Source organism: Vanacampus margaritifer, chromosome 8 (genome assembly GCF_051991255.1).
Source record: "Vanacampus margaritifer isolate UIUO_Vmar chromosome 8, RoL_Vmar_1.0, whole genome shotgun sequence".
Taxonomy (NCBI): Eukaryota; Metazoa; Chordata; class Actinopteri; order Syngnathiformes; family Syngnathidae; genus Vanacampus; species Vanacampus margaritifer.
The window spans coordinates 14838319-14854557 of NC_135439.1; the positions used below are offsets into that span (position 1 = coordinate 14838319).

The 16239-nt window shown below is 38.9% G+C and overlaps 1 protein-coding gene across 5 annotated transcripts in view; it reads right to left on the bottom strand.

The window, feature by feature from the left end:
* Positions 1–16239, bottom strand: part of tfeb (transcription factor EB) — a 31405-nt gene that overhangs the window by 10514 nt on the left and 4652 nt on the right. For 4 of the 5 annotated variants that reach the window (XM_077573992.1, XM_077573990.1, XM_077573991.1 and 1 more), the window contains exons 1-6: positions 10741–10877; positions 8541–8616; positions 2563–2667; positions 2319–2486; positions 930–1028; positions 661–849 (exon numbers count right to left, since the gene is read on the bottom strand). In XM_077573992.1, coding sequence (XP_077430118.1) covers positions 661–849; positions 930–1028; positions 2319–2486; positions 2563–2592 — 486 coding nt within the window. In that variant the 5' untranslated portion in view covers positions 2593–2667; positions 8541–8616; positions 10741–10877. Of the gene's footprint in view, positions 1–660; positions 850–929; positions 1029–2318; positions 2487–2562; positions 2668–8540; positions 8617–10740; positions 10878–16239 lie in introns of those variants that run through there. The other variant, XM_077573989.1, reaches the window with a different exon arrangement.

A 16239-nucleotide genomic window follows, 5' to 3' on the forward strand; every position in this document is an offset into this window, starting at 1 on the left:
AGACGGGAAAACGTATGTGAGTAATGAGCATTATTATAGCCTATAAAGCTTAACTTTAAGACGAGTCATGCATGCGAGCCACATCTATATACTGAAAACTCCCTTATATTGACGTTTACATGTCGAGGCCATCAGGTGAACTCACCTGCAGACGCATGTTTCATGAAGATGACTTCTCCATGGAGGCTAACTGTTTAGACTACCGCAATTTCCTCTCCGTAAGACTGACAAAATAGAGGCTGACAGCGACGCGAAGAGAGATTTTGGTCAAAGTCTGCCAGGTTCAAAGGGCCTTGGCATAGTAAACTGTTTGTCTGTCACTTGTTAAGCCGTAATTGCTGCTACAAGGCCATAATGGAGCATTTAAACTTCAATGAAAGCCAGTGTCAGTTAGTCAACACATTTATTCACCTACTGTGCGCACGACACAAATGGCTTTTGGAATGCCGCTGAAGCTTATCAACGGCCAATTAAATCATTACGATGCTTCCATAAAATGTGACGATAATGAGGATAATATTCAAACCTCATAATGTTATATGCATGCAATAAGGTCATATTTCAGAGGTATTTTTTCAATGGGGTTCGCATGGACTACACTATTTGACATGACCTACAACAAATGTTTACTGGCTTATGCCACGCTTTGGAACCCGCTACCTCGTGCTCATGGTTGGATCCAATGTTGAGCATGGCCATTGGGCTGTTGGGTGCACTATTGCCAGTCATGAGCTGCTCAGTGCGCCTGTGTGGAGAGTGCAAGGGTGGGGGTAGAGACGCTGAACCCCCTGTGGGCCCAATGGCCGCAGGGGGGGATGGCGGCATTGGCCCTGCTACGGCGTGAACCATCTTGAGACAGAGAGAACAAGAAGAGCGGATGAGCAACTTCCGATTAACAGTATTGATGACGGATGATGAGTGGCCGATACCTGTTTGGTGGCAAAGGTAGTGGAGAGGTATTCTTTCACCTGTTGCCTACGAGACTGACGGATGTGGTAGTCTGTAGGATTCTCTAGGTGGGTCTGAACCTGCATTACAAACGCAAGCACAAATCTAGATTCTTTATGATATTTTGTTTTGTTTTGATTGGATTGTATTTGATATCGTTGCTGTGAAAAACACCTGTGTCCATTTTTTTTTACGCTTTGAGGATGTCTGCAATGCATTCAGTTTCATCCCATAAACGTACAAATATAAAAAATATATAAATAAATACATGAATAAATAATTAAAAAAGACAAAAATGGACATAAGTGTTTTTCACAGGACGGCGACGATATATTTATTTTAAAGAGCTCTATTATTAAGAGTGTGAACTGGTGTATCTACATTGAATACACTCTAAAAACAGTTGGGTCAAAAGTAACCCAATTATGGATCAAAAATGGACCGATCCACTTTATGGGTCAATTTGACCCAACTTCCTGGGTTATTTTATATAAAATGACCCAATTTTTTTACCCAAGTAAAGGATCTGACCAATATTTATGAGTTGTTTTACACTAAAAGACCCATTTATAGACTCAAAGTTGGGTCAAAATGACCCAAGTAGAGGATCGGTCCATTTTTGACCCACACTCTGAAAACAGATGGCGACAATATATTTATTTTAAAGAGCTCTATTATTAAGAGTGTGAACTGGTGTATATACATTGAATATACTCTAAAAACAGTTGGGTGAAAAGTAACCCAATTATGGATCAAAAATGGACCGATCCACTTTATGGGTCAATTTGACCCAACTTCCTGGGTTATTTTATATAAAATGACCCAATTTTTTTACCCAAGTAAAGGATCTGACCAATATTTATGAGTTGTTTTACACGAAAAGACCCATTTCTTGACTCAAAGTTGGGTCAAATAGACCTAAGTAGAGGATCGGTCCATTTTTGACCCACACTCACATTTCATTTTAAAGAGCTCTATTATTAAGACTGTGAACTGGTGTATCTACATTGAATACACTTTAAAAACAGTTGGGTCAAAAGTAACCCAATTATGGATAAAAAATGGACCAATCCACTTCATGGGTTAATTTGACGCAACTTTCTGTTTTTTTGTTTGCTTTGTTTTTAAACAAATTAACCTTCTCTTTTTTTTACCCAAATAAAGGCTCTGATCAATATTTATGAGTTGAATTGACTAAAAGACCCATTTCTTGACTCGAAGTTGGGTCAAATAGACAGTAGAGGATTGGTCCATTTTTGACACATAGTTGGTTATTTTTGACCCAACTGTTTTTAAAGTGCATACTTGGGTTATTTTTTGACCCAAGTGTTTTTTAGAGTATATGATCACATACACCTCCTCCCACTGACCTTAAGAATCTCCACGGGCACCTGCATGCTTTGGTAGTTCTGAGGGGTACTAATGGCTGCAGTGGGGGCAGGTGGTTCCGCCATGCGCTGCTGCATGTAATGCAGGGCTGCATTTTGCTGCTGTTGCCGCTCACGCTGCTCCTCCTGCTGCAGCTGGTCTCGCATCAGCTGAGGAAGTAAATAAGTACAATCACTGAGCTCTTAACAAATAATTGAAAAATGACAAGTTGCTCATGTCTTTTACCTGCATGCGCAGACCAATGCGTGAGGCCATTGCTGGGGGGCGAGGGGGCAGGGGAGGGCGAGACGAAGTCAACGCACCGCAGTCCAGTCCGAGAGGTAGAAGAAGCTGTGAGAGAACAAAGGTTGAAAAAATTGATAGCAATCTAATTTGGATAGTTTCCATTGCAGCCATATAGGATGGATGGCGATAGCTGCATACTGCATTCTGCAGCATCCCCAAGAAATAAAAAATAAAAAATACATAGCTTTATTGTTTTGAAAAAGCAACCCATAAAGTCTGTGTTTAAACAAAAGTAATAATTTCATGAATAAAACATGAATAAAACATGCAACAAACAAAATACACACCAGCATTGTTTTTCAGTCATGAATCAAACATAAATGTTTGGTCAATAAATGGTTATTTCTCCAAGTAAACAGACAACCGTGGTCACTAATTGAGGAAAAATGGAAAAAAATAGCAAATTTTAGTTGCACTTAATTAAAATGGGGATAAACTGATGAAAATGTTCCCCTCTTTTCCTCAAAATAATCAAATGATTTAATATTGGTTTGATATATGTTAATCATCTGAAACCGATGTAGGCTTACGTGTTCGAATGACATAAATACAAAGGACTTTTTTTTTCTCAGTGTGATCTTGGATGGAAGCCAGATTGAAATTTTATATTATAGGAAAAAATGTGGAATATTCTGATCAATGTGGTACTTTTATTTGTTTGTTCATAACTGAAATTAAATTTATTTGCTGAGAGCCGAGAGCGACCACATCGTGATAACTTACATTGATGTTTCTGCATTTGGCAATTTATTATTATATTATATTATTAGTATGGAATTTTTTTTAATAGGCTTTAGGTGAACTGATGAATACACACGCTCGCACGCACGCATGCACGCACATACAAAAAAAAAATATATATATATATATATATATATATATATATATTTTTTTTTTTTTTTATTATTATTATTATTATTTTTAATAAAAAAGAAAAAAAAGGAGAGCAATGATGATGTCAAATCGAATGAACAATACTGAGCTTTCCGGAAAAAAAAAAAAAAATTGGGGGCCATTTTGGCCACATTTTAAGACTGCAGAGTACAAGAAAGTAGTCGCAAAATTATAAAAAAATATATATTGCAGAATACCTTTTGATCTGGTAGTGGCACTATGAGACTAATAATATAGAAATATAACAAAATTTAAAATCTACACTATTTATGAAAAAGTGCCAGTCGACCTTGAATATTCCCCAAGGCAAATCACGTGCCATAGGACATAACCAAGTAGAAAGTTTCGCTTCCTTTTTTCCTCAACTTCTTTTCAGGATGATTAATAATTTCCTAAGCAGTGCGGCGTTATTGTGTTTAGCACATCTGCCTCACTGTTCTGACTTTCTGGGTTTAAAATATCATCTCTTGCACGTTCTCCGTGTACTTGTGTGGGGTTTATACAGGTAATCCAAGCTTCCTGACAAATTCAAAAAAAAACTTGCTTGTTTGGTCAAACGAAGACTCTAAAATAGGTGCGATTTGTGAGTGTGATGTTTTTGTGTGTCGATACAGTATGTGCCCTGCTGTTGGCTGGTGTCCAGTCCAGGATGTACCCCACCTCCTGCTATAGAAAATATAAATGGATGGATGGAAAATGTATCATTTAGTTTGACTTCACAGTACCAATAAAAACTCATCTAAAAATTGATGATGGTGGCGGGGGGCACTGGGGTGCTAAAGCGAGTATCACAAAACATGCTGACTCCGGTCATGTGAGCAATAAGGGATAATGGGGAACACCCTGACCTCTTTACAGCACCACCTCCTGTTTTCTCTCACGCATACAGTCTTGCAACATGCAGATACAAACATTCAGTGGGGAGTCCCAGTTCCCCTTCTGCAATGACATGTGTTCATTTCCCTGCATGACTAAGCTCTGCTGGAGTCAACAAATGATGTGCTGGGAAGTGACTGATGGTTCCTACTTCATTTTCCTTGTCTCGGTGTTGTTTTGAGAGTCACAGACGCAGTCACATGAGGTTCTAAACCAACCAATCAGAGCCAGACTCACACATTGGACGTTCATGGTCACGAAGAGGGGAAAGACAGAGGGGAAAGAGACAAAGACAGAGAAAAGGTCATTGTGCGTGAGGTACAATAAGAATGGCAGCTCCTATTGAGAAAGGCTCAAGCTGCCTGTTGTCCAAAGTGTACATTTCAGCACCAGAGGGGGCATACACTGCCTGCTTTGTGCCTGTCGGATCGCCCACATGAAAAAGAAAAACCCATGCAGAACGACAAATTGAAACACTCACATTCAAACACATTCAACTATATCAAAGACCCTTAGAAGACAAAGAAACAACACTATAAAACTCACACTTTCTTTCATAGTTTGGCTGCTCCTGCGACTTACTTTTATGTATAAAAATTTGAGCTTGGACAGGCACACAAAATCCTTGTTCCCCAATTGTGTAGACTTTGGTGGTTGACAAATACTTTTGGTGTATCATGCCCGGTGGCTACAAGGTGGTGGTAATGCACCAAAAGCATCCGCCACCCACCAAAAGAAAGTAGAAGAAGAAATTAAAGCAGAAAAAGAAGCAGTAGTCATGGCAACTAATGTGTGGTGTACAGCTAATGGGTATTCTTTTCATTGCCTCGTTCGTGTGTGTTTTTTTTCTTCTTTTTTGACTGGTTCAACTTACACTCTGGAGAGAGTTTTGTTCAAACTGATGCAAAAATGTCTAACCCAAAACTATTAAATGTCTCTGAATAACACACACATACCGTAGCAAAGCCCAAAATGGTTAATACCTTGTCCAGATATTGGAATTAAGTGAATTCCTATTTGTCAAATGTGGAATGGAAAGAACAGGAAATGGAAAAGTTATGATTATGTTAATTATTTTTTTTTGCATTATACCACAACATGCAAACATACCTACCACATGTCGTTTTTATTCTATTTTCTACCTCTGAAAACTTGTAAACACACTACTTTGCTGTACCATCATTGGCAATGCACGATGGCGTATTAGGGTCACCTAGCGAGAATTTTTTTTTTTTTTAAATAACGCAAGATGAGATTTAAAGTCGGCAGGACAAGAATTAAAAAAGAAAAAAGAAAAAAAGACTTGAAATCTTGTCCTGATTACTTAAATTTTGTCTTGTCTTCTATTTTTCTCTTGCTAATATGCCGTTGTAGAGTATGGGCGAAATATGTGTGGTGATAATGAGCAGTTATTTGAGTTGTTTTTTAAACTCATTTGTCCCAAGGCTCCTCCTAAAATTACGAAAAGTGACTTTCTGTGTTATTAAAGTCAGATTTACGCAACAAACGGAGTAGCGCATTCGCTATGAAATTAGCTGCAAGACATTTTTTTAATATATAAAGGGAGTCCTCCTCGAGTTGCGGACGAGTTCTGTTCCTACGCTGGCGATGTAACCCAAATTTCCACTTAAGTCGGGTTTTACCGTTAAAGTGGATATTTATATCAAAACACTTTGTATACTCTGTACCGTAATTAAAAAAAAAAAACATTTGCGTGAGCCGGAAGATGCCGGAACCAATATTTCGTGTTTCCGCACGGACATTCATTGCTGACGGACGGCAAAGAGGAGCTAATGGAAACTTAGCAACACGGAAATGTGATGCGACTGATGGTAAGCCAACCTGATGGATGGACGCCCGTTGCTGGAGGTAACAACAACACAACTTTAAATAACTTTAAAATGGCGGTAATCATACTGTGGGAAATTAACGAAAAAGTTAAGTAAAGTGGAAACGACGGAGGTCGCGTACGACGTAATTCGAGGACACCCTGTATATATATATAAATTAGTTCAGCAATTCTTTCCCATATATGACGGCGTATATAAAGGTAAAATGAGATTTAAAATCAGTAGTAATTTGCCCAAAAATATCTTTACAATAGCCTTTTTATTTGACCATGAATAACTCAAACGTCTTCCAAGTAGTAGCTTAACACCTTAGCTGTTCACAATGGGCACTCCCTGCAAGCCTCTGGCCAATAGTTGTCAGACTGGATTCGGGTTTGAGTTTCCCGCCCTCTGTCTCCGGATGTGACGTCATGTGCGCAGTGTGTATGTGAAGAAGGGAGTGTGCAGTTTCTTTTTTCGGCTACATGTGGCAGTAGTGAAATTCAATTTCCTGCATTGAGGATTTTAAGTTGGCATGATGAGATTGAAATATATTTTTTTAAAGATTTATTGTCCTCATCCTGCCACTTCCTGCCTACTTTAAATCTAATGATGCAGACTTTAAATTTCATCTCTTTTTCTCCACAATGTTTGTTTGTAATTAGTCTTACCCTTTATGAGCTAATCCTGCCAATAAACTGACAAAACCAAGTAACAAATCTTAACCTCTAACCTTGAACTTTGTGCATGGAGGTAATAAACACCCTGCAATTGGCTGGCAACCAGTTCAGGGTGTACCCCGCCTACTGCCCGAAGCCAGCTGGGATAGGCTCCACCAACCCCTGCGACCCTTGTGAGGACAAGCGGTTAAGAAAATGGATGGGTAATAAACACATTATAACATATTTAAATAGGTTAATTGGTGGGGGACTGACTCATTTTTGTGTCATTTGACACATGCCAATGAATTTTTGTCATTTCATTCATATGCATTATATGTACCAGATTGTTGTAAATCAATGGCAACTTCTAACAACTTTACTGCCCCTAAAAGTTGATATCATGATGACATTTACATTCCGCAGTCCTGCTGTTTATTTGTTTGTTATTGATATGCACAATGAAGCAGAAAAACCGGATCAATAATTGTGCAGGAAAGGAAAAGAAGCCCACGGGCTTATATGAGCTGTCAAACACACAATTATGTAACTAGTGTGTGGCTTCCAGCTCCGACTAAATGGTAACACACACAAAGTGGGCTATCGCTTCCTGATCTCATATGGTGACACACGGCTACCAGGCAATAGAACATCCCACACTGGCCTTCCCATTGCCAAGCATCCACCGGGGGAAGCAGGCATCTGTGACGCAGTGCAGGGACAGCACGACCATTGTGTGTCCGCCGCTGTGATGTCACAAGCCCCGGCACTTCAAACACTGGGTGTCAGTGGGAAGACACGGAACGGAGGAAGCCGGGCTAAGGGGTCAACTCTGCAGATTAGTCACCAACATGCATGTCAACAGAGGTGTGCAGACCATGGACAGTTTTTTTTCCCATATTTGAAAATGTGCATAGACATACACTTGGGGGCAGTGTGGGGCCATGGCACCTGTGCTCGCAGATATGGTGTTAATATGTGGGTGTATTTTTAGACGTGTGCTATGCCAACCAAGGGCTTTTAGCAGCCAAAGGCAAAGGGATAAAAAGTGTATAGACACGAACAGACACAAAGGTGGACCCTCTAAATAAGACACGAGCGTAAAAATATACATGAATAATAATTGGCGTGTAGTTTCAGAAAAGTTGAAAGTCCCAAAAACACATTAATCAGCCTCACTGTGCACACAATCACAATATGAGCAAGGACCAAAATAACATGCTTGCTTTCTCTGTTCTCCTTTTCAAGAACACGTTGCAACATTCTTTTGAAACATGCATTATTTTGTCTTCTCTTACTGTTGTGCACATGCGTGTGTGTCTGTGTTTGGTTTGAAGTGAGCCGATGAGCATGAACACAAAGTGTATTCAGTTTTAGGTTATGTTTGGGTAAGATTATGTGACTCGGCTGGCACGGCAAATATGACCTCACAAACACAAACAGCCCTTGGTGACAAGAACACACCGAACATTCTGCATGAAGACAGACAGACAGACAGACAGCTCATGTTCATACTGCACACGCTTCCCAATATTGTCTTGGGGAATATAAATAAATGAAAGGTTTGGGCGATTATTATTAGCATTGGGAACGAACATGCAGGCGCAGAATCAAAGAAGCCTTATGGTGATTCTACATTTGATGATTCAGACATATTTACCTTGTTAGAGAGGAAAAATAAGTTTGCAAACAGGAATGCGCTGTGCTTCTGCTGATGATGATCACATGGCTGGAAGCTGAAGAATGATGACGGCGATGATGGTGGTGAGCGATGATGGGACCAAACAAGAACAAAGAGAGAAAAGGACAGAAAATATGCTTGGTTACAAAATGTAAATGTATGAATCAGTAGTTTTGTGGTACAGTACCGCCCCCTTCAAAGAACATAAAAAAAACTTGGGCCTGCCAGATACAGTATACTGTTCACTGTTAGTGTTATATTAATGCTATTGCTGTTGTTGCAACTCTGTGGTGAAGATTTTTAATTGATATGAAAAAAACAAAATATTACAATCAACCCAACATTTTCCAATTCCGATACTTAAGTTGCAGGATACCTTACTCAAATAGTACTTCATTTGTATAGCGCTTTTCCACCTTACATTTTGATTACTCGTTCGCCTACTGATGACACAGCAACTGGCAATTCGGGATCAAACCCTCAACTTCAGGGTTGCAAGACAACCACTCTACCACTGAGTCATGTCGCCTAGAGATACAAATATGTGAAATTTCAAGTCTGATCATTAAAAAAATATTGCAGTGGTTCTGACATTAAATTATTTTGTAGCTGTTCACCATTTTAATGTATTTGTATTAATGATGCAAAATCATATTGCTGGTGTTAGGCAGAAACCTTGTACCTCCAAAATAGTCACTTTTCAGGAGACGCCAAAAACTCCATATTTGTTCAACTATTATCATTACATCATAAAAGAGATCAAGCCATTTTAACAATAGGTTGGTCAATAATTTGTTAAAAAAAATTAAAAATAAATAAATAACACCATTGATGTGACATGGACAGTGGGAAGAATTGAGTGTCATCTAGTGGTGAACTAATAGACCTATGTAATATACAAAGTGATTATTAGACCTACAATTATATATTTTTAAAATTACGTTGATGTGAAAGAACATATTTGCTTTGCATATTATTGAAACTAATACTTTTTTCTAATGAACGAACATTGAAAAATCGAAAAATTCTACACATTGTCCCTTTAATGAAAAGCCAGTAGCGCAGATGCAAGAGCATAGATTGGCAAAAGCATTATGGGTGAGTGACATGTTCAAATGGGGAACATACTGCAACAGGTGCACAACACTTGAAGACGCTTAACAGTGGAAGCATGAAATCAACAGACCATGGTTTCGTACTGGGCATCTACATTAAAGGTGAACATATGGTAAGGCAAATAGAGTATGAAGCTCTTCGGATATAGTCGGAGTTAAATGCAAAAGTGGATTGGTGTACATGTGAACGTGTTGCAAAATGGTGTCTGCAGCTAGTTGAACCCTCTGCCTAACATAACAAATAGTCATACACTTTTGCATGAAATTATCCAGATGAGCATTTATGCTAAACAGCATTCTGTAGGCCACCATAATTAAATAGCACGAATCTGCCAACATCAATAAATCATAATGTCACAATGCAAAACAAATGTCTATATTTAGTCCACCTCAAGTGAATGTGTAAACATTAGCTCTCACTAAGGCACAGGAAAAGTCAAAGATGATCATCATAACAAAGCAAAGTGCATCACTTCCCTTTTCTTCCCTTCAGTTATCACAACTCCCACTTTTGTCAGAGTTGAAGCAACTTCCTCTATAGACAACACAGGACAACAACCATCGCTTTAATACTTTTTTTCCCTAAAACAATAGGGGAACTTATCTATATATGTTTTAAAACAAGTACGGTTGGGATTTTCTCTTTTTTGACTGCGAGTATGATTTTAACAGAATCGTGTCTAATTTGAAATTAAATGAAAACAACCATTCCTTGTGTCTAACCAAACTGGTTGGACACAAATTATTTTGCGAACATTTTGTGCAAAGGTAGTCACACTCAGATGACGAGATATACAACCTGTTGTAGCAAAAACCTTATTGCCACACGCTGTGCACTTGGGTGTAACAAACGACATATATTCTTTTCAGGAGGCTGTTACATTCAAGTCATAGTCTTACTAACACAATTATTATATACCACCACATAGCAAGCAATAATGACAGGTGATCATATTGTCGTTTCTAAACGTGTTTCTGTTGTCTAGTTACCTTCGTGTCACTTCACTAGTAGCACAAAATCAACTTTCTTGCCAACTGCAGAATGTAGGAGCTCAAATTCTTACCGGCAAGTGTCCAACTAGCTCCGAATTAACACATCCATGTGAACGCTGCTCCTCCACGTGCCATCATTTTGCTTGCCGAGCTTCACAAACTCTCGCTCGCAAAAGCAAAGTTGAATGGTTGTGTTGCCACCCCTCCTTCAACTGGCGGAGTTACAGTCACTATTCATCATCTTCCTCGCTCAGTTTCCCCCTCCCACTCTTACTATTCCCCTATATTAGTCTGATAGCCGGAGTCAACAGGAATAACAAGAGGAACCTTGTCTAGAGAATTCATCCCCACTGTTTTTTTTTTCATCTTCTGCGGAAACTTCAGCCCCATTACTTGTGCGCACCCGATATATGCACACACCACATATAAGACACGCACAGCTTTACCAAAACATAGGGGGTCTGCTAAAATGATTTATAAATATATATTAGAATAACAAATACAATGCTAGAGGTGCTTAGCTGGGGCTACACAAATATCTGATGGGGCTATAGCCCCCATTAGTCCCCGATGTAGCGCCATCCCTGGGCTAGAGTCTGATTTAATGACTGCCATACAAATATGTTTTTTAATTGGACACACCATTTAAACATTCACAGCAAAGGGTGGGAAAATTATAAGAACCACAAGGGTAAAAATGTATTGGAATTAGTCGAGCCAATCCAATCAATGTGGCGAGACTGAAGGTGTTGGTTAAAGCAACCCTGCCCTATTAAAAGTACACACACACACACACTTGTTTTGAGTTTGCGATCCCAAGGAAGCATTACACGATGGCCATCATGCCACATACAAAAGAGCTCCCAGAAAGCCTAAAATTAAGAATTGTTAACATTCCATCATGTGTTAAAGTCAAAAACGTGTTTTAGTGGTATTAGCTTTAAGAAACTTAATTTGTCTATTGCAGTGACTTATAAGATAATCAGGCAACATTTAATGGAGAAAATGTCATTTTAAGTGGCTATAAGTGATAACATTAGAGAGCTCTGCAAGCAGAGGTGACAAATCTAGGTCCAGAAAGTAAAAACCCTGCCACAGTTTGGCTTTAGCCCCTGATGTTAGCTAGCTAGCTAGCTCTCTGGCAGGTAAACGAGCACCATGGGAGCTAGCTAGCTAGCACCTGAAAGTAAAAACCCTGCCACAGTTTGGCTTTAGCCCCTGATGCTAGCTAGCTAGCTAGCTAGCATCAGGGGCTCCCTAGCGGGTAAACGAGTACCATGGGAACTAGCTAGGGAGCTAGCTAGCTAGCACCTGGGGCTAAAGCAAAACTGTGGCAGTGTTTTTACTTTCTGGTCTTGGATTTGCCACCTCTGTCAGACAGCACAGTAACTGTAACCCAATCTTAATCTGAATGGTTGACTATTTGCCAGAGGGGAATATGCTTGTGGTAAATTGGTATCTTGGTGAGTGACAAAAGAACACTGCTTGACACTAAAATAAATTAAAAGTTAAAAATAGTAAAAGAAAAAAGAAAATTTGACTCAATCCGATGAAAATATATTTTAAGAAATCATCACCAGCCGCAAACATCTATACAGGATGCCTATTGGTTAGCTGAGTGTCATGTTAAAAATTTTTTACAACAAAACTATGTAACCTGCCTACAGTATTTTGTGTCCATGAATACACACGAAGATTGGTATCAAAGTGCCCCTCCACCAGAGGTTGGCGCCTATCACAACAAAGACCAACATTTATAGGCCTGCATGGTTCAGCAGTACACGGCTGACAAACATGCCTTGTTTGTACACAAAGCATTCATCAGCTGGGCCAGCTCCAGTTCTCATAGTGCCTGCAGTGTATTTACAGGGTTATTTTGGTCTTGGGGCAGGACCCCTCCAGGCCCTCATTTTATTGGCTGGGAAACCTGCATTCCTGTCAATACCAGCCAATCCTAAAAAGAAAGTGGAGGCAGAGAACTCATCACTGACCAAGACAATCTTGGACTTTTTTGACAATGGCTCCAACACACACACACATACATGTATATATACTACACAGTACACATAAATTGTAAGTTAAGTTCTTCCACTTAAAATGATGACGGGGGTCTGTAATTTTCATCACAGGTACACTTCAACTGTGATAGACAGAATGTGAAAAATAAAACCTTAGAAATCACATAGTAGGATTAGATAGGTGTCCAAATTAATCAATTAAATAGACAAATAACCGATTAGCAAATTAATCAACATCTATTTTAATAATCGAATTGTTTGGAGCCATTGTTTGTTTTTGTTTTTTGGAGGGGGTTGCATCTCAACAATAATTATTCACTAATTTCTGTCATCCTTCACAAAAGCAGATTGATTACATTTTGTGTTTAATCAATGTACGATATTTGCAAGCATCTGTTTTTACTTTGGAAAACAATAGCTGCTTTTCCACCAACAAGCCCAGGATCTTTGAGTTCTGTGAAAAGGGAGTTCTTGGTTGTAAAAGTTCCACAAGGAACACAAGGACGATGTAAAAACAACACACCCTCAAATTTGACCAACCAATCAGCCTTGGTCAGTGCAGCCCGGCCCCTCAAAGTTCCAGCCTGGCTCAGCAAGACCCTGCTGCTGAGATAGTACTCGGATGCCCCCTGGAGAATTTAATCACCCCGGAAAATGATGTTGGTGGAAGATCGCGCAAACCGAATTTTACCAAGGTAAATTGAAAAGTTCTCCAAAAGTTCCGGTGGTGGAAAAGCCCCTAATGACCGAACCAGTAACTGAATCAAAAAAGCTGGTGAGTACAACAATCCCCATTTTTTAAATGATTTTTTTATGAATGAAGTTTGAGTGAGTCTCAGCTATTTGGTAAATTAGCACTTGCAAGGCTCAAGTAAGGCTGCGCAATTGAACAAAATTTTATATTTTTATTTATTTATTTATTATTATTTATTTTTAAATTACAATTGCCATTATTAGTACTGCACAATTACAAAATCAGCATAATAAAAGGATTATTGATACTCATTTTGAGTTGTTTGCACCTTTTTTAAATTTAAAAAATAATCAACTTAATAATTTTTTTATCCGTCCAAAAGAACTTGCATAATAATAGTGTTTTGGAATTGTATTTGTCTTAATTAATATTTTTTAAGTGTAAAGATTTTCTTGTTTTGGATACCAAAAAATAAATGATGATCCTCATCGTGATTTCGATTATTACCAAAATAATCGTGATTAATATGTTCTTCATAATCGAGCAGCCCTAGGCTCAAGTACAGTTTAAATGGGTTTCTCCCATTTTTGCCCTGGGCAATTTCACCCACAACATCAGGATTTAATGATGCGTTAACTGTGAACTGTTATGATATTAACCAAATTTACCGATTATGGTTTCAAGGATGTTTTAAGGAAATTGCAGGTAAAAAATAAATAAATAAGAGCACAAACAAGAACTGGCTTTAATTAGAAATTAGCCAAACCTCATTACGTTTACTGTCAAAAAAAACAAATTATTTCCATTCAGAACGTATCCAGTGTCCATGATTAACGCTATGTAAACAAATGGAGAACTGCGAATGATCCTGTGTCAGATAGAGACCATGTGCAAGAACCTGCGAAAGCCACCCTGCAGCATTTCTCTCTGCATGGCTGAGAGTCACCGTGACGGCCAAATGGAATGGGAGGCATTTTTCAGATCACTTGGCAGATAAAGCTCACACAAAATGAATGCCATTCACTCTTTGCTGCTTTGTTCCTAAATGTGTTGAGAGCTAATATCCACTTAATATAAAGACAGTGTTTGCCTCTTGAAACAAAAAACTTTGAAAAATCTGTGTGTGTGCTCATCACAGATAGAAAGTCTTGAAAAGTGTGTCTCTTTCTGCAATTAAAAGAACATCGGCCAGTCATCTCAGAAATGTCTGGGTCACATGATATGACAAGTGAAATCCAAGTATTTCCTGACCTAGCGACACACGCCCATGAATCATCGGTGGGCCATTTCAAAAAGAGCTGATTCTGCTGTATGCGGGGAAAGAAGCGACTTTCTTTGAATGTTCTACCACCGTTAGTCAAAATTTAAAATAACAGCCTTTACGCCTGTTTTAGGAAACTAAAGATTGGCAGGGTAGCAAAAATGTAATTCAGAGAAAACGACATTCAATATAAGTAGAAGTACAATTCTCGAATAATTGTGGGCCTTAAATTAAATGAATAAATTAAAGAGAGCTACAAACACATATCAAATCACTGCAAGTCAGACCCCGTCTTCTCTCGCCAAAAAACAAGTTGTGTAAGGCAGAGGCTACAGTCTGCAAGTCAAAAGAGGATATGAGACAGTAGAAATGAGCTAAGATGGGGAAGTGGAGTCACACATTCAGCACATGCCCGAAATATCCCACCCACACTCACCTCTGCTAGATCATGGGTCGTCTTGTCAAATATCACATGCCGAGCTGTCATTCCGCCGGTTTCTAAGAAGCACCGTTTCGTGACATACTCACTGTTTTTTGTTCAAGTCGAATCCAGTAAATCACGCAAGATGCTTCCTCGCCTTGTCACGAAGCGAGAAAAAAAAAAAAACAGTCCCTATCCATATGGCGGGTGAACTTGTATTTACGCACACCTGATGCTCTTTCACACTAGAGTACATGGGACCAAGCGGGCCTCTGTGTGTTTGCATGGATGCTTCTGTTTACTTGAGGAAAATTAGCCCCATCACCAACACTTACAGGCAAACACAAGCCCAATGAGGCTGAAATATGACCACTCACGCGAGCACACTTTTCCACATGCATTGCGCACATGCTTGCCCTCGTTTGTACACTGTTTACATGTGTCACACTATGACCCAACGCCTGACAATGACACAGTAGGGTCGGCATCATTTATACTTTTTCTGCCCTGGCAACCATCCGTTGACGGGTGCTGACGGTCATTCTATGCTGTCGCAACATTCAAAGGACATTCACTGCCATTGACGGCTGTAGACGTCAAAAATTCATTTGAACTATTTCTATTAGTTTAACATTTTTCCCACTTTTGTTAACAAGAGTATGAAAACCTAGAAAAAAATGTATTGTACATTTAGAACAGATAGAAAATTTGTGATTAATCGTGAGTTAACTATTGAAATCATGCGATTAATTACATTTTTTAAAAAATTAATCACCTGACGCCCTAATTTTTTATAATCTTTTCTTTTTTTTTCCAACACCAAAAAAGATAATAAAAAAAATGTCTAGGTTTTCATACTCTTGTTAACAAAAGTAGGAAAAAATGTTAAATTAATATAAATAGTTCAAATGAATTTTTGACGTCTATAGCCGTCAGTGGCAGTGAATGAGTTAATAACGGACATGTAGGCTATGCTTTTCTCCAAGATATAAACCATCAAGCATTAGTCGACAGGGTGGGGAAGGAGGGGTGCACACCTCGTGCCCTGCAGACCCGTACCGGGCCACGGACTGGTGTGAGAATTACATCTGGGCTGGGGAAAAAAGTCAACCAAGTCGGATAAATCGACATGTTTCTACACAAACTCTATATCTATATATATATATATCTATATAT